Source organism: Microcebus murinus, chromosome 4 (assembly GCF_040939455.1).
Source record: "Microcebus murinus isolate Inina chromosome 4, M.murinus_Inina_mat1.0, whole genome shotgun sequence".
Lineage (NCBI taxonomy): Eukaryota > Metazoa > Chordata > Mammalia > Primates > Cheirogaleidae > Microcebus > Microcebus murinus.
In genome coordinates this window covers 52759313-52786616 of record NC_134107.1, presented here as the reverse complement: position 1 = coordinate 52786616, position 27304 = coordinate 52759313, and the positions used below count along the sequence as shown (strand labels likewise).

Genomic DNA, 27304 nt, shown 5'->3' with positions numbered 1-27304 from the left:
ATTTTCCTCTATTATATCTTCAAATAGCTTATCCAACCCTTGAGTATTTTCTTCTTCCCCTTTGGGTAACCCTATAACCCAAACATTAGGTTTCTTCACATCATCCCACATCTCTTGTAGGCTTTGCTTTTTTCTCTTATTTCTCTGCTCTATCTCTGCCCTTCTATGAGCTGTAAGATGAAAGAATCAAGTAATATACAAAGGAAACCCAATCCAAATAATGCCAGACTTCTCTACTGAAACTTTACAAGCAAGGAGAGACTGGGGCCCCATTCTCACTCTTCTGAAACAGAATAATGCCCAACCTAGAATCTTATTCCCTGCAAAACTAAGTTTTGTGTATGAAGGAGAAATGAAGACATTCTCAGATAAACAAAGACTGAAGGAATTCACCAATACAAGACCAGCCCTTGAAGAAGTACTCCACCCACTAATCAGCACAATAAACACTCACGAATGTAAATCTACTCAAAAACTAAAGACCAAAGCCAAGAAATCACAATGGCTCAAGAGAGAAAACAAACCAACAAAGTTCAACCCAACATAATGAACAGAAATCTGCCCCACCTATCAGTTATCTCAATAAATGTGAATGGCTTGAACTCTCCACTCAAGAGACATAGGCTGGCCGAAGGGATAAAAAAAACACAAGCCAAGTATCTGCTCCCTTCAGGAAACACATATAACCTGCAAGGATTCAGTAAGACTAAAGGTAAAGGGGTGGAGAACAATATTTCAAGCAAACAGAAGCCAAAAGAAAGCTGGTGTGGTGGTGCTGATTACAGTTAACATAGTTTTTAAATCAACAAAAGTAATAAAAGACAAAGAAGGTCACTATATAATGGTGAAGGGTATAGTTCAACAAGAAGACATAATAATTCTAAATATATATGCATCTAACCCAGGTGCACCCAGATTCATAAAGCAAACTCTACTTGATGTAAGCAAATGGATAAACAACAACACCATAATAGTCGGAGACTTTAACACCCCACTGACAGCACAGGACAGATCCTCCAAACAGAAAATCAACAAAGAAATAATGGACTTAAACAGAACTCTAGAACAAATGGACCTGACTGACATTAACAAGACATTCTACTCCAAAATCACTGAATATATGTTCTTCCCATCATGGGTCATTCTCTAAGATTGACCATATCCTAGGACACAAAGCACGTCTCAAACAATTAAAAAAAAATAGAAATCACACCATGTATCTTTTCAGATCACAATGGAATAAAGCAGAAATCAACCCTAACAGAAACCCTCATTTCTACACAAAGTCATGGAAACTAAACAACCTTCTGCTGAATGACCACTTCATAAAGGAGGAAATCAAGCTGGAAATCAAAAGATTCTTTGAACTAAACGACAAAGGAGACACAAGTTATCAAAACCCGTGGGACACAGCTTAAGCAGTCCTGAGAAGAAAGTTCATTTCAATAAATGCCTATATCCAAAAGTTGAAAAGATCACAAATAGACAACCCAATGAATCGTCTCAAAGAGCTGGAAAAAGAAGAAGAGACCAACCCCAAACCGAGCAGAAGAAGTGAAATCATTAAGATCAAATCAGAACTAAACAAAATTGACAACAGGAAAACCATACGGAAGATTAATAAAACAAAAAGTTGGTTCTTTGAAAAAATAAACAAAATTGACACAACTTTAGCTAGACTAGTCCTGGACCAGATGGTTTCACACTCGAATTTTACCACACCTACAAAGAACTGGTGCCTATCCTACAGAAATTATTCCACAACTTCGAGAAGGATGAAATCCTCCCCAACACATTTTATGAAGCCAACATAACCCTGATACCAAAACCAGGAAAGGATGCAACAAAAAAAGAAAACTACAGACCAATATCCCTTATGAATATAGATGCAAAAATTCTCAACAAAATCCTAGCCAATTGGATCCAGGTGCTTGTCAAGAAAATAATCCATCACAACCAAGTGGGCTTCATCCCAGGGATGCAGGGATGGTTCAACATATGCAAATCTATAAATGTAATTCACCAGAGAAACAGAAGCAAAAACAAAGACCATATGATCCTCTCAATAGACGCAGAAAAAGCATTTGACAAAATTCAACACCCTGTTATGATAAGAACGCTCAACAAAATAGGCATAGATGGGGCTTACCTAAAAATGATACAAGCCATATATGACAAACCCACAGCCAATATCATACTGAATAGGGAAAAATGGAAAGCATTCCCACTTAGAACTGGAACAAGACAAGGTTGCCCACTATCTCCACTTCTATTCAACATAGTCCTTGCAACAGCAATCAGACAAGAGAGCGGAATTAAGGGTGTCCAAATGGAAGCAGAAGAGATCAAATTCTCACTCTACGCTGATGACATGATATTATACCTAGAAAACCCTAAGGATTCAACCAAGAGGCTCCTTGAATTGACAAATGAATTTTTAAAGTCTCAGGATACAAAATCAATACACAGAAATCAGAGGCATTCAGATACACCAACAACAGTAAAAGTGAGAACCAAATCAAAGACTCAATTCCCTTCAAAATAGCAACAAAGAAAATAAAGTACCTAGGAATATATTTAACCAAGGAGGTAAAAGACCTCTACAGGGAGAACTATGAAACACTGAAGGAGGAAATAGCAGAGGATATAAACAAGTAGAAGAATATACCATGCTCATGGGTCGGCAGAATCAACATTGTTAAAATGTCTATACTAACCAAAGTGACCTACAGAGTCAATGCAATCACTATCAAAATGCCACCATCATTTTTCACAGATATAGAAAAAATAATTTTATGCTTCGTATGGAACCAGAGAAGACCCCGTATAGCAAAATCAATCCTAAGCAATAAAAACAAAATAGGAGGTATCAATCTGCCAGATTTCAAACTCTACTACAACGCTATAGTCATTAAAACAGCTTTTCACTGGCACAAGAAAAGGGATATTGACCTGTGGAACAGAACCGAGAACCTAGATATAAAACCATCCTCATATAGCCAACTAATCTTCAACAAAGCAGACAAAAACATACACCAGGGAAAAGAATCCTTATTCAATAAATGGTGCTGGGAAAACTGGATAGCCACATGTAGAAGACTGAAACAGGACCCACACCTTTCACCTCTCACAAAAATCAACTCATGCTGGGTAACAGACTTGAACCTTAGGTGTGAAACTATTAGAATTCTAGAGGAAAACATTGGAAATAGTCTTCTAGACATTAGCCTAGGCAAAGAATCCAGCACCAACAAAAATAAATAAAGGGGACCTGATCAAATTAAAAAGCTTTTGCACAGCCAAAGAAACTGTCCAGAGAGCAAACAGACAACTCACAGAATGGGAGAAAATTTTCACAAGCTACATATCTGATAAAGGGCTGATAACTAGAATCTATTTAGAACTCAGGAAAATCAGCAAGAAAAAATCAAACAACCCTATCAAAAGGTTGGCAATGGACATGAACAGTAACTTTTCAAAAGAAGACAGAATAACGGCCAACAAACATATGAAAAAATGCTCGACATCTCTAATCATCAGGGAAATGCAAATCAAAACCACAATGAGATATCACTTAACTCCAGTGAGAATGGCCTTTATCAAAAATGCCCCAAACAATAAATGTTGGCATGGATGCGGAGAGATAGGAACACTCCTACACTGCTGGTGGGACTGCAAACTAGTTCAACCTCTGTGGAAAGCAATATGGAGATACCTTAAAGCGATACAAGTAGATCTACCATTTGATCCAGCAATTCCACTACTGGGCATCTACCCAAAAGATCAAGTCACTTTATGAAAAAGACACCTGCACTAGAATGTTTGCAGCACCACAATTCATAATTTCAAGTTGTGGATACAACCCAAGTGCCCATCAATTCATGAGTGGATTAATAAAATGTGGTATATGTATACCACTGAGGACTATTCAGCTTAAAGAAACAATAGTGATCTAGCACCTCTTGTATTTTCCTGGATAGAGGTGGAACCCATTCTACTAAGTGAAGTATCTCATGAATGGGAAAACAAGCACCACATGTACTCACCAGCAATTTGGTATTAACGGATCAACACCTCAGTGGACATACAGGAATAACATTTATCAGGTGTCGGGCAGGTGGGAGGCAGGAGGAGAGGATGGGTATATACAAACACAATGAGTGAGATGTGCAACATTTGGGGGATGGTCATGCTTGAGGCTCTGACTCGAGGGGGAAGCGGGGGCATGGGCAATATACGTAACCTTAACACTTGTACCCCCATAGTACACTGAAATAAAAAAAAATAAAAAGTCAATACTCTTACCACTTTCATACCATCCTATTACCCCTTACACTGGCTGCACTCATTCATACTTATCCCACGTATTCCTAGAATGCCCTTGTCATTCCTCTCTGCCAACCTACAATCTCCTTCAGGGCTTAATTTAAGATTCATCTCTGTCAGGTATCCCAGGACTCCCAAAGATGTAGTCAACCTAAACTCAGGTGAAACACAGATGGAGGCTCAGAGACAGTAACCATAAAAGAGTTGAAGTCATCCAAGAATTGTAGATAGTCTCAGAGTTCTCATTAGAATGAGTCTGATTTCCAGGGCTCTGCCTGATTTCTATGATCCGTCTATCCTCTCTTATAAGTACTTGGCCTCATCTTGACCTTTTACTCTAATTTTCATAAAATCAGTGTCCAGGCTCCTAGAATGCAAGTACACACAATTTTGCTTCAATTTGCTTCTTTCACTCTCAGACAGTGACAATCTGACATCTCTATGACTATAATTCCAGTCCTTAGCTGTCCATCCCTAATAAACTCTCCCTAATGACTACTACTCTCCTGTAGTAGTCACTAATGTTGCTCACTCAACATTTCTTCCTTCTAGGCACATGTCAGAATTTCACTCTCTGCCGCTTTGGGACATGATCATGTGACTTACTTTGGCCAGTGAAATGTGATTGGAAATGGTATATATCATTTCTGGGTGGAAACCTCAAGACACAGTATACAATTCATCATGTCCCCAATTCCTGCTTTGGTAACTACAGAAGCACAGAGATGAAGCCTCCCTCAGCCTGAGTCCCTGAATGAGGGCAAAGTGAAACAAAGCCTGGATCCCCTCCTCCCAGCCAATCAATGTGCAACAGAAGGAACTAAGAGCACCAAGATTTGGAGTCATTTGTTACCAAGACATAATTTGGCTTAAACTGATACAGAGAGCAAAATAAACATTTATGTTCTGTAAGTTACCTCCAAGAAACTTTAAAAAGAATGAGCTCAATGTATAACCATCATGTCAAACAAAATTATAATAACTACAGAATTCACATGCAATCAGTATGATGTGATAGCCTATTTATTTAGGCAGCCCTAGCTTTGCACGGTCCTGATATGCAAGAATTCCAGTTACCATGATTTAGCTAAATAGCATCAGTTCCCCAATAGCAGAGTTCAAATTTCAGTCACTGTGGCATATTAACTGTAGTGGCATAAAGGTCAAACTTCATTGCAAGCTCTTCAATCCACAAATCAAACAGATGCACATTATGATCAGTGACTGATTATGCCACTTTTTTAAAAGGCTGCTGGTGACTGGACACTTGGCAACTGCTTTTCAGTTTATACACAGACAGCTAAGTGTACAGTTGTGTTGCCTCCTTGTTTCCCAGGGAATTAGCCAACAAAGGTGAAACAGAAGCAAAGAAAAGTAATAATGCTGGCAATGAAATTCAAATGAAATTTAAATGGAGTAATAGAAGAAACAGCTGACTGTGGGAATGTGGACACTGCCATCTTTCAAGAGTATTTGCCAAGGCATAAAAAAGATGCTTCCTCTGTAATTATAAGTTCTGTGACAAAAAGAAGGCAAGCACTAAACTAATCTTGATAAGTATTTTCCCACAAAAGATAGTTTAATCTTTAGTATTTCTAATATTCTAAATTACAGAGTACTAAATGAACATTAGTTTTACTTTTGTTTCATTTCCCTATATATCTATAAAAGAAAATTTTCAATGTTTTGACAAAAACTTTTAACAGACATAGAACAATCATAATTTCTCTCATTGCTTATTAAGGTAATTGTTCATAATTTCAGCCTGCACTGTCATTTTTACCATCCTGTGCTACTATGAAAAGCAAAGGTTGCCTACATTGTCTTGAATCTGCATCTGTAGCAATCTTTCAAATGCCTGGTTCACATATACATACAACCAAAAGCTTGGCAACTGACACTTTAGGTTTGTAAAGTAGAGTGCCTTTGGACTCATAGACATGACCTTATTTCTCATCCCATACAGACTGTGGAGAAGAGCAAAGGATCTAAAATAGGAGTATTATCCCTACAAAAACATCTATTACTTAGAAATCTTTAATTCTTTGCCTCCTATATTCACTTGTGATATCAAGCTTGGACTCAGTGGTATAGAGTCCAGACTTTCCCTATTGCCTAAAACAAGTCCATCCAATAACTTACTATACCACCCACTTCTTGCTTTCTAGCAGTTGAAAGAGAAATTACATCAGATATTTGGACTAACTAAAATATAAGTGGCCTATGGCTAGCCTTCTAGTTCAACAGAAATGATAAATGAGCCAATCAACCAACCAAAAACAAGGTAGAATGGTTAGGGAAGACATTAGATTTATGTCTCCTCACCATCAGATCACTAACCTCTTAACTCCCTTGAGTGGCTGCATCCAGGGGGTCAGACACACATCAACTATGAAGCAGCAAATGGCAAAAAGGCAGCAGTAATAGTTTGATAATCTGAGACTATCACAGGTAGAGACCCAGCCTTTTGGTTAATAAATTTTCACTTGTTTAACCAACAGATAGTCAGGACTATTAATTTTATTTTGAAAAACTTTGAAAAAAAAATACTCATTGAGGAGAAGCATTGGTCAAATACCAAGATTTGAGTTTAATGCCTAAGTAGACAGATCCTACAAATAGTGACCCAACCATACTTCCACATCTAAAAATATTTACCTTTATAAGGGCAGTGCCTATCAGTGTTCTATAAAAATAAGTATTTTTTAAATGAATGAATGAGTGACATGACATGACAGATACAAGCTGGGGTAAGACAGTATGATACAAAATCAGCAAAGCTAAAGGCAACATTCTGCATCTTTAGCTTGTTGTCATCATATTTTATTTGCAAATAGCTAGAACACTTCATTTTAAATATTCCTAGGAATAAGTTTTTTTAATAGAAAAATGTAACAATTTAAAAAGATATAATTTTAAAAAACATATAAAAAGATAGTCAACTTCAAAAATTAACAAAATCCAAATCAAAACAATAAGGTCCAATTTTCACCTACTAGATGGATGTAAATTTAGGTTTGATAATATCCTGTGCTGGTAAGGGTGTGGGGAAACAAGCACTCTCATTTACTTGCTTTCTATGGGAGGGTAAATTAGCAATAACCTATCAAAATGCATAAATAATGCATTGTCTCTCACCAGTAACCACAGTGTTCAGCATTTATGCTACAGATATGCTGACATAGCATGCAAACATATATTTATAAGAATATTTGTTGTACCACTGATAAAAGGAAAGATCTAAAGAAGTTAAATGCTCCATATTCACAGAGGACTGTTTCTAAGATAATAGTGTATCTGTAGTTTTGGATACAATGTTGTTGGCCTTTTTAAAAATGAAAAAATCTTTCTAATATATATGAGGGCTGTCTGGAAAGTATCCAGCCATTGTATCCACGTATTCATTGTATCCAGGGGTGGATACTTTACAGACAGCCCTTGTATTAGGTGAAAAATAAGAGTTGCATAATATGAGCTCATTTGTAAAAAGTATGTACTAAAAATGTATAGAATGTTTTTGAAACAATACATAAGAGACTTAACAATGGTTACCTTTAATGGGAGAGAATAAGGGAATGAGGAGAGAAAGTTATTTTTCTTGTTTTCTTTACTCATTTACCATGGGTGATCTCAACTATTATCTTTATATGACTAATAATTAATGTAAATTATAGCAGGAAAATATATAACATAAGTAACATAAGTCTGAGATATCCACAAAAGACAGAAAGCACCCCAGAAAATCACCAAGCATGTCCTGATGGGTCTCATGAGTCCAAGGCAGCAGGATATTAAGACAATAGCAACCAGTAAAGTAAGTGACTGTGTACCACTTTCAAGTTTTTCCTAACAAAGTCATCTCAATGACTTTTTTTCACAAGTATAGCAGCTATGTGAGTAGATAAGGCTAATATTGATATTCCTATTCTTCAGGAGGAAACAGCTTGAGAAATTAAATAATTTACCCTTCTTTAAGAAGTACATTTCCAACTGCCTGCCAAGAATTTCTAGTTACAGTTAGAGCAGAGCTTTTCAACTCAGTAACTTAATACATTCCAATCCAACATTCTTCACACTGGGGTATGCATATACCTGGCTGTATATAAAGAATTTCCAAGGGATGTATGGGCAGAGATAGTTTGCAGGGAATTAATATTAAGGCCCTCAATTTCCTTCACCTGCTTGAGCAAAGATTTGCAGTAGTCCTTTCCATGTTCTTTTTCTTAGGTCAGCTTCTTCCACTTTACAAAAAACAGGCATAGGTTTCACCCATCTTGAATCGTACTTAAAATGTTAAAAAAAAAAAAAAATCTCTGGAGCACCAAAAAGATAATTCAAAATTCCTGTGTTGGTATTCAGAAAGCAAATGAACCTAGTGATTTGGCAGAAAATACTTTTGGAAGTGAGATGCTTTATTTCTTTGCTTCCAACAAAACTGAAGGAAGACTTAATTAAATTTTTAGTTGGTACAGCATTAAAAATAATTTTTATTTATTTCATCATACAATTTTAGATATATTTCACTGGACCTTAGATGCATAGGAGTGAATTATTATCCTTGCCCACTCATGACATATTCTTATCATCCCATGCAAAGTTTTGCTTTTATTTATTCATACATCTATTTATCACATAATAAACATCTGTAAAATAACTATACAACAAGAAAACTAGAAAACAGGCAATAACTTGCATCCACATGGTTTTCCTTCATCCTGTCTTCCTGCCACCTGAGGAGACCATTACCCAGAATCTTGTGACTATTATTCCTTTTCTTTTTCTTTTATATTTTTTATCATATCTATGCATATTCAAAAAATTATTTTTTGTTTCAGTCATTTTAACTTGATAAAAAGGGCATCATGCCTTAGGACTTACTCTTTTTTTCATTCAAAATTACATTGCTGAGATCACTGGATATTCCTGAGGGAAAAAAATGAATTTTGATTCCTACATTACACCATACATAAAAATTAATTCATGATACAATAAAGACCTAAATAGGAGGGATAAAAATATAAAAGCTTTTAGTGGGAAACATAGGTGGTTTCTTCCTTACCCTGGGGTACACAAAAAAAGTTACTGGGTAGGACACAAAAAGCTCTCTACCAGAGAATCTAAATTTAAAATATACTGACAATAACAAGCATGGGAGAGGATGGAGAGGAAAACCAGAACTGTCACACATTGCCAGTGAGTGGTACAACCACGTTGGAAAACTCTTTGGCAATTTCTAATAAAGTTTAACATAGGCCTACCATATCATCCAGCAATTTCACTCCTAGATATACATCCAAGGGATATGAGTGCATATGTCCACAAACAGATTTATACAAGAATGTTCATAACAACTTTATTTATACTAGTATTAATAAAATCTAGAACCACCCATATGTCTAACAGAAAGAACTGATAAATAAATTGTGCTATATTCATACAATGAAATAATATGTAACATTTAAAAACTACCCTTCAAACAACTGAATCTCAGAGACATAATATTAAGTGAAAGAACCCACTATATTGTAGAAAGAACCCATATATTGTAGATTCCATTTATATTAAGTACATCAACAGATAAAACTGATCTATGGTGAAAGAGATCAGAATATTAGTTACCTTTGGGAGGAGGGTAAGGAGAGTTACTGACAAGAAAAAGGAACAAAGGAACTTTCTAGGTGGATAGAAATGTTCTGTATGTTGTTCTTGGTAGTGGATACACAAATGTACACAAATATAAAAAGCCATCAGTCTATACACTTAAAAGCTGTATATTTAACAGTAAATTTTATTTTCATAAAACTATAATTAAATTTAAAATAACATTTCATGACTTTGTAGATATTATACATAATCATTTTCACTGCTGTATAATATTCTGTTGTTAGATTATACACTATTTATTCATTCTCAAATCAAAGGGCATTTGAGTTGATTCTGGCTTTTTACTCTTCCTATACACTCCTACAAACATTATTGTATCTGTCTTCTGATATATATATATAAGAATTCCTCTTGTGTATATTCTTAGGAGTGAAATTCCTTGGCTATAGAGCATGAGAATGGTTAACTTTACAAGATAATGCCAGCCCCTTTTCCCAAAATATTTGTACCAATTAATATTCTCACCAGCAATGATTAAGAGATACTTTTTATTCACATCTTTTCTAATACCTGGTATTGTCAGACTTTTTTTGGTTTGTTTTTTGTTTCTTTCATTAAAGTCTTCATTTGTATTTCCCTGATCACTACTGAGATTGAACATCACATATTCATTAGCCAAACATGTGAAATACCTGGTTCTATCTTTGCCTATTTTGAACTAGGTTGTGTTTGTCTTCTTTGTATTGATTTGTAAGAGTTATCTAAATTTCTTGATATTAATCCTTTGTTGGTAATTCACATTACAAAAGACTTCTCCCAGTTTATAACCTGTCAACTTTCCCTAAGGTGGTGTGTTATAAACAGAAGTTCTTAAGATTAATATAGTAAAGTTAGTCCATAATTTCCTTTATTTAGTGCCTTTAGTATCTTATTTATGAAATCCTTTCCTACATACCCTAAAGTACAAAAGATATTCACCTATATTTTTACTACAAGTTATTTTTACTAAAGTTTATTTTTTACTAAGTTTATTTTTACTAAAAGTTTAAAATTTTGGTTTTTAATATAAACTCTTGATCCCTTTGGAGTTAATTTTTGTCTATGGTATAAAATAGAAATTCAATTTCACTTTTTCCATATGGATAACCATTTATTTCAGCTCCCTTTATTGAGCAGTACCTCCTTTTCCCACTGATATTCCATGCAACCACTGTCATAAAAGTTCCAGATATACATGGATATGTTTCTGTACCCTTTATTTTATTCTATTTGACAATTATCATACTGTGCTAATTAACATAGCTTCATAAATCTTAATACCTGATAAATCAAGACATTCAGAAATGTCTTGGCTGTTTTTGATCTTTTACTCTTCCACATAAATTTTTATGGTCATGAAAGCTTGTAGAATTTTGATTGGATCTGCATTGAATATACATTAATATGGGAAAAATTAATTTTTATATTACATCTCCTGACCCATGATTATGGCATATGTTTCTTTACATTTAAGCCTTCTTCAATGTTTCTCAATCAAATTTTAAAACTTTTCCCCAAAGAGATCTTACAAATCTTGCATTTATTCCTAGATAGTCTATAATCTTTGTTACTATTTTACATTAAGTCTTCATTTTTATTGCATTTTCTATTGTTGGTTACTAGTGAACAGAGATGGAATTGACTTTTGTATATTAATCTTAAATCCAGTTACCTTTCTCAGTAAATAAATTCTAATAATTCATTTGTAGATTACTATAAATAAGTTTAATTTCTCCTTTCCAATTCTTACATCTTTAATTTCTTTTCCTTGTCTTAAGTTGACTAAGATCAACAAGGTTGGGGAAAAAAATATAGAAAGCTGACTTCCTTGACAACTCTTTATTTTAAAGGACATGCTTCTCACATTTCCTATTCAGAATAATATTTGCTGTAAGCATTCATCAGGTTAAGGAATTTTCCTTTTATTCCTAATTAAATTATGAATACATGTTGAGTCACCTTACAAATGTTTTCTCTGAAGTGATCATATGCTTTTTTCCCCCTATAATGTGTTAATCTGGGGATTTGTATTTATAGAATATTTCTGAAATAAATCATGAAAACTCAATTTAAATGATGTATTATCTGTTTATACACATAGTTGAATCCAACTTGCTAAAAGTTTGTTTATGGCTTTATTAATATATCTATATTAGTAAGTGAAATAGATAGCTTTCTTTTCTTGTAATGTTTTGACCTGGTTTTGTTATACTATAGTATAGAGAGTATAGTCTCAGAATAAATTAGGAAACATTTCCTCTTTTGAGGTATAGGATAATAGTTAAAAGTTTAAGACGAATGTTTAGTATAATTCATCTGTAAAATTATCTGGGCCTGGTATTTTCCTTTTGGAAGATTTTAAACTACTGCTTCAATTTCTTTAACGATTACAGGACAATTCAAGTTTTCTATTTATTCTTAAGACAGTTTTGTGTAACTACATTTTTCTAGGAAAAGAAATTGTGTTCATTTTGAATACATTTTCAGATTAAGTAGCGCACAGTTGTTGGTAGTATTCTCTTTTTAATCTTTACCCTTTAATCTCTGCCTTATTTGTCACTGTATTCCCTCTTCCATATGTAATAATATTTTTGTCTTCTCTATTTCTTGATTAATTTTGCCAAAGATTTATCTATTTTGTTGGTCTTTTCAGAAAACCAAATGCACCAGACTGATCATTGTGTCCTCCATAACACATGGTAATTAGTCAATAAGCATTGTTGAATTGTTAAGTATATATCAATAATTGAATATTTAATAAATCCCCAATTGTCCTGGCTAATGATATTTTTCCTAACATAATTTTTTATAAAAAGTTTCACTAAACAGGGACTCAAGAGGATATTCATATACATAAGATAATTCAGAATTTAAGAGTAACTATATACAGTAAAATAAAGGTAAGAGTCTTAACATATTTAAGATGAAAAAATACAGAAGGAAAAAAATAACAGCCAACAGTCAGGTATCAGAAAGTTTCCATCCTCTTATGTAGAGTGTGTATGTTAAGGCTAAAGGTCAAAAGCTAATGACCAAAACCTGAATAACAATATATAAATTAATGAACAAGGGCCTGTTCACATATTAGGAAAGACTGTTCTGAAATTAGATCCTACAAGTTTATTACAAGTGCTTTTGCAAAGTGTGACTATAAAGCAAAGTATAGGCTGTAACTTGTGGTAAATTATTCAAGGGGAGGGAACATGTTTATGCATCTTTGTAGCTCTATAGTACCTGATGGAATAAAATCAAAAGATACTTGCTATAATCAATATAGACATTTAAATGACTGTTATCCCATTTAAAATTGCAAGATTGATGCACTTTAACAACGATTTCTTTCATTTCAAAGAGCTGATAATTGTTCTTCACTACCTATGGAATGAAGTTAAAACTCTTTAACCTGGAATTTAAGTCCACTCACAACTTTCTTTTCTTTTTTAGTATCACAATTTTCTTTTTTTTTTCTAGTCTAATTTCCCACTTCTTTCATTCAAGCATCTTATCTGCCAGTCAAATTAAACTTTCTGATTTCACATTTGTTTGCCTGCCTACCTCTGGTCATTTGACAATTTTTTTATGTCATTTATAATTTTCTTCCTTGCTTTGTATCTTACATAGAAAAACATAGCTTGTTTTCCTTATTAGATTGTAAGTTTCTCACATCGGAGACGATGTCTTAAATGTCTTCAGCTGTATTTTATTACCTATCACAGGGCCTGGCACATGTAGGTACATTACACACAAAACATGTTGAAGGAATTGCTTAATATATGAATAACATAAATAAAGCTTGAAACTATGAACTACCTTTTGACAAGCCATAAAAGAAAAATGATTTCCTTAATTTATTGCAGTGGTTTTAAAATATAAATGGGCAGAAGAAATACCTGGGAAGCATGTTAAAAATGTAAATTCTTTGTGTTAGTTCTTACCAGGAGACTTGAAGGGATACCAAGAGGCCACTGCAGTTATCTAGTAAGAAGCAAATATATTATCTCCTGAACCATAGTTGACAGTAAAGAGGAATAAAGGAAGAAATTAATACAAGAGAACAATAGGCATACTCCTGGGCATGGGAGTCATCACCAAATTCTTTCTTTGTAGAAAAGTCAATTTTTTGGCTATTTTCCTTACATCTAACCTTTGGCTTTTGAAATCAGGATGGCAATACATATGTTGTTTATCTGAAATTCCACTCACTTCAGTGTATACATACATTTATATATATATATATATACACACACAAATATATATATTTCTCTATAGAGAAATAATCATTATTTTTCTCAGAATGCTTTTCAGATATTTATCACATTTCAAAATGTACAATACATAGGCTAAACTACAGAAACATTTTATCCAGTAAAGCTCTTTGATAAAAAATGTTAACTATGTGTTAGGTCAGCAGCAAGGCACTGAGAGAACTATCATGTTTACTTTAGATTATTTCAAATAAAGGATATGAATTACAGGAAGTAAAACTTCAAGTGGTTAAGCAGAAAAGAGTTTTTGCATTTCAGAAGTTTGTAAAATGCCAGTATTCTAAATTTCATACACTGAACTCCTCAGGATAGTCTGCAATAGTACACAGTATCTGTCACTTCTCTATCCATTTGGCAAAGACTTCACAGAGACAAATGTTACAGAGGCTCAAAAATGGAGACTTCTAGAAAAATGACCAAAGCCAGAAATAAAGCTGTACTAATTAGAAAACAAATAATTAAATGGCCAAATCCGAATGTTGTGTGATGCTGAAAAGAGATAAATTTCTAAGGCACACCATCTGTTTTACAGTTTTTTATTTTGCTGTATTACAAATCTACTCGGTACAGCTTTGCAATGATCTAGCTGCTAACTCATTTGCACAATTACTTTAGGCCAGAAATAATTATTGTACAGAATCCTTTGAGAGATCAACACATTCATAGAAAAGGGCAGTCATAATCCATTCTTGAGTAAAGACTATTTTTTAGCCTTTAAAGACAAAAAGTGTTATTCAAAGAAATGATTAGAAATTGCCAAAAGAAAATTAGAGAATTTAAAAGGAGAGTGATACCACTATGTATTTACTGTGCCTAAACTTATCTTAACTTCTTCTAAATGTTGTACTGCCTAAAGGCATATTGCTGGGGCCTCTTTCCTCTATTTGTATTTTCCTCCTAATTCATCCCGTCAGTCCAATAGCTTTACATGGCATCTATATACTCAATATTCTCGAATTTATATTTCCAGCTCAGGCTTCTCCAGTTCCAGACTCACATATTCAATTATCTATTTGATAGCTCCATGTGGATATCACATAGATATTTTAAACTTATCATATCTAATACAGAACTCTTGATTCACCACTCCTGCCCCAGAAAAGAAATCTATTTCTCCTACAGTCTTCCATATCTCAGTAAATGGCACCACCGTGCAATCAGTTGTTAAAGAAAAATCCAGATGTCATCATTTATTCCTCCCTTATTTTGGGATACCCTTTATTATCTCACAGGTACTTTTCTTCATCTCTATTGGTACCACTCTATTCAAGCCACTATCATCTCTCAACAATACTACTTCAGTATCTATCTAATTCCCTATTTCCAAGCCATTTCCTACCCAACAGTCAGAGTGATCTTTAAAGAATATAATCATATATTAATTTACATTTCAATTAATTAATATCATGTGATTATATCATGAGTCCCCAGGACCTAACAGTGTCTAGCAAATAATAGATCTACAATTTTTTTCATAGATGAATATACCTCAGTACTATTCCCATGTGCTCTAGTAATCACCAATCTCAGTTCTCAGACATTTTCTGAAATATCTACAGACCTATTTGTTTACTGTATCATTCACATATTCACCAATTGTTTATTGAGTTTTGTATTAATTGGGATTAGGTTCAGCTGCATATTTTAGAGTGTTTTAAAGATGACAAAAGTCGTTTCCTGCTCACATAAAAAATTCTGGAGGTGGGCAGTAAAAGGTTGGCAGGGCAGCCCTGACCCCGACTCCTTGCACATTGTTGCGCTGCCATTCCCAGTTTATGGATTCCACTTTATGGTCTAATGTGGCTATTCAAATTGCAGCCATCACATCTGCATACCAGCTATCAGGAAAGAGGAAGGGCGTGGGGAATGCCATATCCTCTGCATTTGAGGATGCTTCCCAGAAATGGCATCCATTTTCACTTACATCTCATTGACCATCATGATCACTAGCAAAGACAATCAAGGAGTACAGTTTTTTAACTGGATAGCAATGTTTCCAACTAAAAATCAGGATCCTTATTACCACAGAAGAGAGAATAAATATTGAGAGGTAGGTAGCAGCCTCTTCCAAAGTTCCTACTGTGATCAGGTAATATTTTTCTAGGTGTAGGGATATAAAGAGCAGTAGGACACAGGGTGTATGCTTGAGACATTTAGTCTAATGGAAAGCAATATGTAGATAACTACTTAAAATTTCAAGCCAGGTAACAGCTGCTGTTTGGAGACCTTGGCTTTTCTGAGTCCCCAGAGATTTCCACATCCAAAGAGTTGAAAGAGAGGTGAGAGGTTCCAGTGCTTTGTATCACTGAACCATACAGACTGCTTCAATGGTCCACAACTTTAATAATGAACATTTCTTGGCTCTGTTCTATTGGACAAAGCTTCATGAAGCAAAGATCGTTTAAACCTCTATAAATATATATAAACAACTGTGGTAACAGTTGTAACAGTTTGAAAATGCCCATTTCAGAAATGTGTCAAGACTCAATTTTTTTAACTTGTCAGAATATGAAACTAATTGACTGTTTTAAGAAGACTGTGTACAGAACTACAAGGCAAAATGAAAAGACATGAGCAATGGTAGCATGTCAGAAAGAAAGGGGGAAAAAGTAATACTGTAACTTACTGTTAACCACTGGTTATCTAGTAGTTCCTTAGCTGTGATTCTGTGAGCAGGGTCTACTTTCATAAGTTGTTTCAAAACACTTTTAGCTGCAAATAAGGGAAAATTCTGAAAATCTTATTTATCTCAACTACAATTAATATAATACATTTTCCAATTTAATTAGGATTAGGTCTGCATAATATGAAGGAAAGATGCCAAGTATACAGTAAATACCACCAGTATAAATGCCTAATAAATAAAGTTTAAAACCTAACATGAAGTTTTATTGCCTGGATTACCTAGTTTAATGGTCATGGTAAAAATTGGCTAGATGATCAATAAATTTTCTCCTTAATTTTTAATATATTATTTTCTGTTTTTGTGGAAGCTTTGACTATGAACAATCACAGTGAAGATATCACTATTTCCACAAATAAATAGTATTTATTTCCACATGTAAATTTAATGACTAAACAAACATTTGAATTATCAGCCAACTTTCTTATATTAGCTTTAGTAAATAATAATAAGTCTATACTTACCACTATCACTTACGGAATCCCAGATTGGATCTTCAAAACGTAGTTCTCCTTTTTTTATTAACTCAAAAAGCTTATCTTCTGAGTTTGCCAAAAAGGGTGGTTGTCCACATAATCTACAACAAACATGACCACTTTAATTTTTTTTAAAAAATAATCAAAATAAGGCTGTTAAAAATTAAGTTTCCATAGGACTTGGAAGTAAGTAGTGGTGCTTCATATTTAAGGAAGGATAGGAAGAGATGAATACCTCCTTGAATGTGGAAATGGAAACTATAGGATTTTCTAAGATCAGTGCTAGGTTCTTGTCTCAATATTGAGAGAAATTACCTAGTAGAAGAAATATACATGTATACACTGAAATCTCCAGATTTACAAATTACCCAAAGCTCTTCCAGGTGGGGAAAGCTTTTAACCCCAGTTAAGCTAAGCTTAACTGGGGTTAAAATACAGAAAGGTGAGTTCAAGTGCACAATAATAGTGGCAGCTAACAGAGGAGACATAATTTGGTGTGAGCAAGGGTAAGGTAATGCTTTAAGGTATATAAAGCAAAGTGGACTTAAGGAAATATACAATGAGTTATCAGTCTAATGAGAGTTATCAGAGTCTAATGACCATGTAAGAATTCAATCCATAATAAAATACCATACAAATGTATATCCATAGTGAAATATTATACAAATGTAACAATAAAAATAAACCAAGAATAATCCTGGGAATTTTTATGGGCTCTGAGTCAAAGCCAAAAAGCCATTAAAATGGCTACAACTCTCAAAAGTTGTATAAAAATTAAGAAGGTCTGGAAGTGGAAAATCAGATGATAATTTGATCCTTCAGTCTGAAAAGGTTGAGAGCTGAGTATACATAACAACCAATCATGAGCAGTGTGTATAAAGTAAACATGGGTTTGCACATTCTATGATACAGGAACTATGCATCTTTAGAATCTTTTAATACAACATGGCAAGCCTATAAAACCAGTACTTTTTTTTTTAGCGTATTATGGGGGTACAAGTGTTAAGGTTATATATATTGCCTATGCCCCCCTCCCCCCTCGAGTAAGAGCTTCAAGCATGTCTATCCCCCAAACGTTGAAATCCAGTACTTTAATAGGTGACCTAAGCCAAAACTACAAGAAAATGCTTAAAAATTGAGTTTAGTTCTTCATCGTATATTCTCAACAGCTGTTAGCCATCATCAATATTGTCAACTCCAACATCTGAGGGCAATCCTGTAGACAACAGCCAGATTTGCCCAAGGACAACTACACAGAAGTTGAAGTTAGACTCATTACAGAGGCAACTCTGTAAGTCTATTCTTCAGCTCTTAGGATATTTTCTACTTTATTACTGAAAGAATAAAATGGCATAATTCCATTGCACTTCTTACATTGCAAGTTTATTCTGTACATAGTATAATAATTTCTAACTTTTTTTATTTCAGGATATTATGGGGGTACAAACATTTTGGTTACATATTATGACTTTGCCACACCCAAGCCATGATTTGAGGCATGTCCTTCCCCCCTACAATGCTCACTGCATTCATTAGTTGTGAGTTTACCCACCCCCCCAATGACTATTACTACCACGTGAGCATCTTAGTATTGATCAGTTAGTGCCAATTTGATGGCGAGTACATGTGATGCTTATTCTTTCATTCTTGTGATACCTCACTTCGGAGGATGGGCTCAAGCTCTATCCAGAAAAATATAAGAGGTGCTAGATCACCGTCATTTTTTATAGTTGAGTAGTATTCCATTGTACACATATACCATATTTTATTAATCCACTCATGGATTGATGGGCACTTGGGTTACTTCCACATCCTTGCAATAGTGAATTGTGCTGCCATAAATATTCGAGTACAGATTGTCTTTATTATAGAATGTCATTTGTTCCTTTGGGTAGATGCCTAATAGTACTATTGCTGGATCAAATGGTATTTCTATTTTTAGCTCTTTGAGGTATCTCCAAATTCTTTTCCACAGAGGTTGTACTAATTTGCAGCCCCACCAGAAGTGTAAAAGTATTCCTATCTCTCCACATCCTCACTAGCATTTGTTGTTTTGAGATTTTTTGATAAAGGCCAATCTCACTGGGGTTAGGTGATATATCATTGTGGTTTTTTTTTGTTTTTTTTTTGAGACAGAGTCTCGCTTTGTTGCCTAGGCTAGGATGAGTGCCGTGGCATCAGCCTAGCTCACAGCAACCTCAAACTCCTGGGCTCAAGCAATCCTTCTGCCTCAGCCTCCTAAGTGGCTGGGACTACAGGCATGCGCCACCATGCCCGGCTAATTTTTTCTATATATATTATTTGGCCAATTAATTTCTTTCTATTTATAGTAGAGACGGGGTCTCGCTCTTGCTCAGGCTGGTTTCGAACTCCTGACCTCGAGCAATCCGCCCGCCTCGGCCTCCCAGAGAGCTAGGATTACAGGCGTGAGCCACCGCGCCCGGCATCATTGTGGTTTTGATTTGAATTTTCCTAATGATTAGAGATGTTGAGCATTTTTTATATGTTTGCTGGCTATTATTTTGTCTTCTTTTGAAAAGTTTCTGTTCATGTTCTTTGCCCTACTGCTTTTCTTAAGTTACATTTTTAAGTTCTCTAAAAATCTGACTCAGGAACATTTTCTGAATAAGTCAAAATTTGATAAATATTTTTCATGATAATAATGATGATGATCACTTTCTCAGGGAAAAGTGCTTTCATCGTAATAGTTTATCAAATTAGGCTGTACAACAGAGTTTTTCATTTACCAATAGGTTCTTGTTAAGAGATTAGCATTTATCAAATTGTTCTGCAAACTCTTATTTTAATACTTTTTATTTCTCTAGCTCATTCAGATCCTTCTCTCGCTCATCTTACTCACCTTGCATCTGTTTAGTTTAAAATGAAATTTTAAAAAAAGCAATAGAAAACAAAAAGTCCAGAAACATGGCCTTATGGGCAATTACTATCTATTATAACAAGTAAAGGCCAGAAAAGGCCCAGCTCATTGAGCCTGTTATCAAGCAGTGATATGCACATCCACCAATTTCTTAGCTGTCCCTACATTGCCTGACTAGCATACAACCATAGCTTAAGGGCTACATTTTAAAATTCCACTTTTTTCTGTCCTTTGCAATTTTACTTATGCAAAAACGTATCTAATGGTTGGTCAATCAGCAGCATATGAAATTTTATGACAGCAATTTTATGCACATCCAGAAAAGGGAATCCAAGACATGAAAAATGCCTCTTAAAGTCTTCCTTTTATTTTCTGTTGCATTCATAGGAATCAAAACAGCAGAGGACAGTAACCATAAAGAATATTTATTTATGTTGATTTCACCTTGAGAAAATATGCTATCATTGTCCAATTAGGTAGCAATGAATCAGAGATAATGGATAAACAAGAAAATAATGTCCCTGGAGAAGGTATGTTAGTGCTCTTGGTGAAGGAAATTCTCTGTAACACCACTGGGCTCAGACAGATTAATGAATAGGCACTAATTAGCTAAGTAAGAGTCTACTGTAAAGAAAAGAAGACATCATTATGATGATATGCAGCCATATTCTGAGGAAGAAAATTTTAAATTATATCTTTAAAAAAGAGAAAGATTTTTTAAAGATATGTAATACATTCACCTCCCTTAACACCAAAATCAAACTAAGAAGGCATCAAACACCACACAAATTGTGTAATATTAGATTACACATATCATGTTTGACTTGTGTTGTCTAGAAAGTCCTGACAGTACAAAAGACTAATTTAAAATAGTTATATTTTAATTAAAGACTAAGGCTCAGAGTGTTTTGCACTATGATTCTAATCAGCAGAAAACAATGATCAAAAACTTTATGAATACATTTATACTTTGTTTAATCTAAGCAATGATGTATGTTGACCAGCTAAGCTACAGCTACAATCACATCATCCAATTTCTACTGTCTATGTATTCCATTTCACAGAACTCTGAAAATGTAACTACTGTGATGTCAATATTTAGAAATGATCTGGAAGAGGTAGTACATAGTGAAATCTTCAATATGGCCATAAAACTAATGTTGCATCAACATAAAAATGTTCATATTCACCAAGAGGCAGAACAATGGTTGGTTGCTAACTTTTCAGAACACCCCTCAGACAATTCACTTTAATTCAATTTAATAAATATATTGAGCACTGAATATGTGCCTACTACTGTACCAGATACCAGGAATATAAATATGAATAATCTAAAATCTCTGTCCTGCATGGAATTATGAATAAGAAAAACAAATACAACATATCTATGATAATATGACAATGTTATAATCTAGTTTTTAGAAGTATTGTGAGAACACATAAAAGTGAACAATTAATTCCATCAAATTTACATATGTGCAAATCTTCCTATTTTATTATTTTTTCTTTTAACATTACTGTTCTGCATGCATTTTTTTTTTTTTTGAGACATAGTCTCGCTTTGTTGCCCAGGCTAGAGTGAGTGCCGTGGCATTAGCCTAGTTCACAGCAACCTCAAACTCCTGGGCTCAAGCAATCCTGCTGTCTCAGCCTCCCGACTAGCTGGGACTACAGGCATGCGCCACCATGCCCGGCTAATTTTTTTTTTTATATATATATATATTAGTTGGCCAATTAATTTCTTTCTATTTATGGTAGAGACAGGGTCTTGCTCTTGCTCAGGCTGGTTTCGAACTCCTGACCTTGAGCAATCCGCCTGCCTCGGCCTCCCAGAGTGCTAGGATTACAGGCGTGAGCCACCGCGCCCGGCCTTGCATGCATTTTTATATGTGGCTTTAAAATCCTCTGTGGAGTGTGAGAGAGTATATACATGATAAATGTAGTAAATTTGCTGGGAGGATAGGGTGGCAGTAGAGAGGATTATAGGGAAGAAAAAGAAGACACACCCACCCACACACACCCCAGAGACATGCAACACAGGGTGTGTCTGAATAATGGAGAGCGGCCTAGAATCACCACAGCATGGGGTAGTGCGCAGGAACACACATCCAGACTGGGACTGGAAAGGCATGCTGGAGTCAGGTTATGAATGACTTGCTATGCCATGACATGCTAGGATGCTCAGATATTCTTCTGTAGGAAAAATAATTATCAGAGGTTTTTAATCAGGAAAATAGTATGATCAGATTTGTGACTTAGAAGGAAAACCCTGACAGCAGTGTAAAGGGCAAACTGGGGAGGGTGACCAGAGACAGGGAGAACAGTCAGTAAGACCCTGTAGTATTCTTGAAAAGAGATCATAAGGAGAAATAATACAGGTGAAGAGAAATCAAAGAATAGGTGAGGATACTTGAAAGTAAAAATGAACAGGACATGGGATTTCACTGAATCTTGAGAGTGAGAGAGAAGAAAGAATAACAATAACTGAGGTATTTGGTAGCATTAAGAGAACAGGGAACTACAGAATAGTCTCTAGATCCTGAATGAACTTCTACCTAGTTACTGCCCACTTGCCACCTATGCTATGTCTATATGGGTAGATCTAGTACCAGGTTGCAGTACCTCTTTGTACTTGGTGGGCTATAAGTCTGCTTTGTAGCAAGGGATTAGGAAGGTATTAAAGACAGTTTTTCATTTTGCTCAGATCGCATAGTGCATTGTTGCATTTATAGATCAATGAACAGTAAAACTGAAAGTTATAAATTTATAGTATTAAGGAAAAACCTAAGGGATGTACCTGACAACTAATAAGAGAGCTTTTAAAATGACTTCCCAATTGGTTTTTAAATCACTTTAAAAATATATATATATTATTTAGTTTTAATTTAAAATATTTATCGTTCTACTGTTAGAAACTATCCATTCATTTTAAACTGTACATTTAGCAGACTACTTACAAAATGTACATTATGACACCTATGCTCCAAATGTCACACTGCTGGCTATAGTCATGGGCATTGATAACTTCAGGGGCTGCCAAACAAGCAGAAATAAAATAATATTAATAATACAATAAATGACTTTTAAATGCTTAAACACAAAGCATGAAAAATGTTCTGATATGTTGTAATTTATTCCCCCACAAGGAAAAAAAAACCAATAGCAGATGTTAAGTGAATAATGTACAGGCCTTAACAACTGATGTCACTGTATCTTCATTCCTAACATTTAGCCTCTGATGGAACAATAGCATAAACTGTAAAACTGAATGTACTACTCTTTATTCTCTTGAAATTGTTAAGAAATGATTTTGTAAAGATTGTATAGTTATAGTAGAAGACAACAATATCTTAATCCTTTCCTACAATAAAATTGAATATATGCCTTAAGTGCATGTAATATAAAAGCAAGCCCAATACATGGAAGTCTAGACTCACAGAAAAACTAAGATAAATGGTTATAAATCACTTTAGTAAAAGAATAATAATATCACAATACCCCTACTACAGAATATGAATTATTTTCTATATTATTAAATGAGAAAACCAAGACAAAAAGAGAGCTCCTATCAGACTGGATCAAAAAGCCAGCCTGTTGCAGGACACAGACTAAGATACAGGCAGTCATGACTCCCCAGTTCTGTGCTCCTTGCTTTACAAAGGTCTTTAAAAAACCTTCCCATAGAAGCACATGTTTTTTACTATAATGTAGCATATTTTTTAACAATCAGATTTTTTTTGTAATGGCTAGTTTTTTAAAAAGTCACAAATGATATTGCAGGAATATGTCTATTATACCTCTATAGCAAGGGATCAAATATTTTTCTTCAAAGAAAACAGTAATAAACATAAACATAAAAGATATGTATATATTTCAATAGGACTTTAAAATTTACAAGTGCTTTTTTTATAGATTATTTGTATAAATTATGCTAAGAATCCTTTGAGATGAATATGTAGGCATTTGACCCCCTTAGCCAATGAAGAAACTAAAGTTCAGATACATATTAAGTGACTTTCAGATACATATTAAGTGACAGCTACACAGTTCCTCCCATGTAAAAGATATGCTTTTATTTCAGAAAACAGTTTCAGTTTCCCCCACCTACACACACATACACACACACACATCCACCCTGCCCTTTTATAATAACAAGTAAATGGAACTTCATTTCTCTTTTTTCCTCTATTGATAAAAGGAATGAAAAAGCAACCAAAACGGGTCAAAAGATAAACAGAAAAAAAGTGAGAAAAGGCTAAATTATAGATAACTAACAAACTGAGTAATTAGTCTTCAAATGATTGAAAATTAACTAATTAATATTTTCCTTTAAGCAACTATTAAATACTTATATTCTTTAACTCTACTTAAAATCTTTGAATATTTAATCATTAAAGTTCAAGTCGTTCTATGGCTATATGTCTATGACAAGGGCAAATTTTGTGATTAGATTCAATGAAGGATCTCCATATGGGCACATCACACAGCAGAGACCAGGAATTTCTGGTCTTCACTCTTTCACAGTCATCTTAATTACCAGGGGCATTTCTACTTGCACTGTCATCACAGCTCTCACAGGAAGGCAGAGGCCAGAGTACCTGCCAAGGAGCTGTTTAGGAAGTCAGCAAAGCTCCACAAACCATCTGTCTTTTCTCTTGTTCTCTCACTTGTTATCAGTGTAGACAACTAATAAGCAGGTATAAAACTCAGGGTGCTTGAATATATTTTCCCCATGTAACTACAGACCAGATGTCTTTTGCCAGCAGGGGGATATGAACAGAATCCAAATAAGATAAAACAGTTTCAAAACTTTATACATCAAGTAGGCAAAAAGGCAATGAACTAGATATACTCCTCAGCAATAAAGATGAATAAACATGGATTAGTCTCGAAATCATTATGTGAAACAGAAGAAGACAGACACAAAAGAGTGCGTACTGTATGATTCAATTTATGTAAACTTCTAGATAAGCAAATCTGAGCTGTGGTAATAGAAATCACCAGTGGTTACTGGGATCTGGGCGGGGGTTCGCTAAAGGGACACAAAGGAACTTTACAGGGTAATAGAAATGTTCTGTATCTTGATTATGGTGGTGGTTACACAAGCGAATGCATTTGTCAAAACTCATTGAACTTTATGCTTAAAATTTGTGCATTTTATTGTATGTAAATTATATTTCTATAAAGTAGGAGGTTTTTAATCTACTAACATTCAAAAAAATGTGTCAGAGCCCTATCTTGGTGAATGACTTTAATAACTCTCTCTCTGTCTCTCAGAGAGCAACAGAAGTAGCAAGCAAAAATAAACTAACAATATGGAAAATCTGAATCACAAAGGTATCACATTTGATTCAATAAGCACACACACACCAATTTTTAAGCTCAATGAATCAGGTATACATACTTTTAAAATACCCAGCACAACATTTATAAAACGGATCTTGTGTTCAATCACAAAGAAAATTCCTAAAAGTTGAAAACCTTTAAGATACAATTGTCTACTACAATGAAGAAAACCAGACAGAAAAACTAAAAAGCTAGGTGCATTCACATGAGCAACAAATATATCCCAACTACCTGGAAAAATTCTAAAAGCACTTCTAAATAATTTTTGGATTAGAGAAGAAAACTAAAATTATAGTATAAGATAAATCATGATTAGAATACTATATTGCAAAAGAAATAGTCAAAGAAGTACTCAGAGGAAAACATACAGCCTTAAATGCTCTTATTAGAAAATAAGAAGACTGAAAATAAATAAGCATTCAACTTGGGGAGTTAAAAAATAAACCAAAATAAAACAGAAAGAAGGAATTCAGAAAGATAAAAGCAGGAAAAAAAAGCAATCCAAATAGCAGTAGATATGAGCTACTTCCTAAAAAGCCCAAGAAATTGTCCTAACCACTAACAAATTTGATCAAGAAGAAAAAATCACATTATTACAAGAGTCAAAATTGAGCACTGAGTGTCAGACACTGTGCTAAGCACTTTACATATATTCTCTCATTTAATTCTCATGTCAACCTAATATGAAGGATATTTTCATCCTCAATACTTCCTATCTCCCTCCCTGTTTTATCTTTTGTCCTTAGTACTTCTCCCTAAAATACTAGATTTTTAAAACTTGTTTAATGTTTGTACCAAAAGAATTTTAAGCTCCATGAAGGCAAAACATTCTTATGTTTTGTTCACTGTTCTATTTGTAATACACCTAGAATAATGTCTGACACAAAGCAGGTCCTCAAAAACAAAATTATTTTTATAGAGATGGGGTCTTGCTATGTTGCCCAAGCTGGTCTTGAACTCCTAGCCTCTAGTGATCCTCCTGCCTCAGCCTCCCAAAGTGCTGGGATTACAGGTATGAGCCACCATGCCTGGCTTTTCTTTCCAAAAAAACTTTATAAATGAATGATATTATTTCTATTATACAGATGTAGAAACTATGAAAAAGACAAATAATAAATGCAGAGTTGGCTGGGCATGGGCAATACATAGAACAGATGACAGATACATGTTACAACAGGAATGTATCTCAAAAACATTACACTAAGTGAAAGTAAGCCAGACAAAAAGACTACATGTTGTATGATTCTATTTATGTGAAGTGTCCAGAAAAGGCAAATCTAGAGACAACCTGCCCAAGAAAGGGCAAATTTAGAGAGAAAAAAAGGCAAATCTAGAGAGATTAGTGGCTACCTGGGGGCTAGGATGGGAATGAGAATGAGTACAAATGGACATGAGGGAACTTTGCACAATCCAGTGTTAAAACTGGATTGTGATGATGGTTACACAATCCTGTGAATGTATGAAAAATCATTGTATTTACATCTTTTATGGTATTCAAATTAAAATTTGATAAAACTGTTAAAAATCACATTTAGAAAAATAGGAAATGTTTTACAAAATATATTAATCAGTACTTTATGAAAAATTGATGACAATGAAATTGGATAAAAAATACAAAAAAGCAAAACACACACATGATTTTAGCATTAGTAAACAAAAACAATAATTGAGTTTGGGGTATGATTAC

At 34.3% G+C, this 27304-nt stretch overlaps 1 protein-coding gene across 2 annotated transcripts in view; it reads right to left on the bottom strand.

Moving 5' to 3' along the window:
• Positions 1–27304, bottom strand: part of STK33 (serine/threonine kinase 33) — a 161572-nt gene that overhangs the window by 21785 nt on the left and 112483 nt on the right. For both annotated transcript variants that reach the window (XM_076002196.1, XM_012783956.2), the window contains exons 11-13: positions 23229–23304; positions 17382–17494; positions 16861–16946 (exon numbers count right to left, since the gene is read on the bottom strand). In XM_076002196.1, the coding sequence (XP_075858311.1) occupies positions 16861–16946; positions 17382–17494; positions 23229–23304 (275 nt within the window). The remainder of the gene's footprint in view (positions 1–16860; positions 16947–17381; positions 17495–23228; positions 23305–27304) is intronic.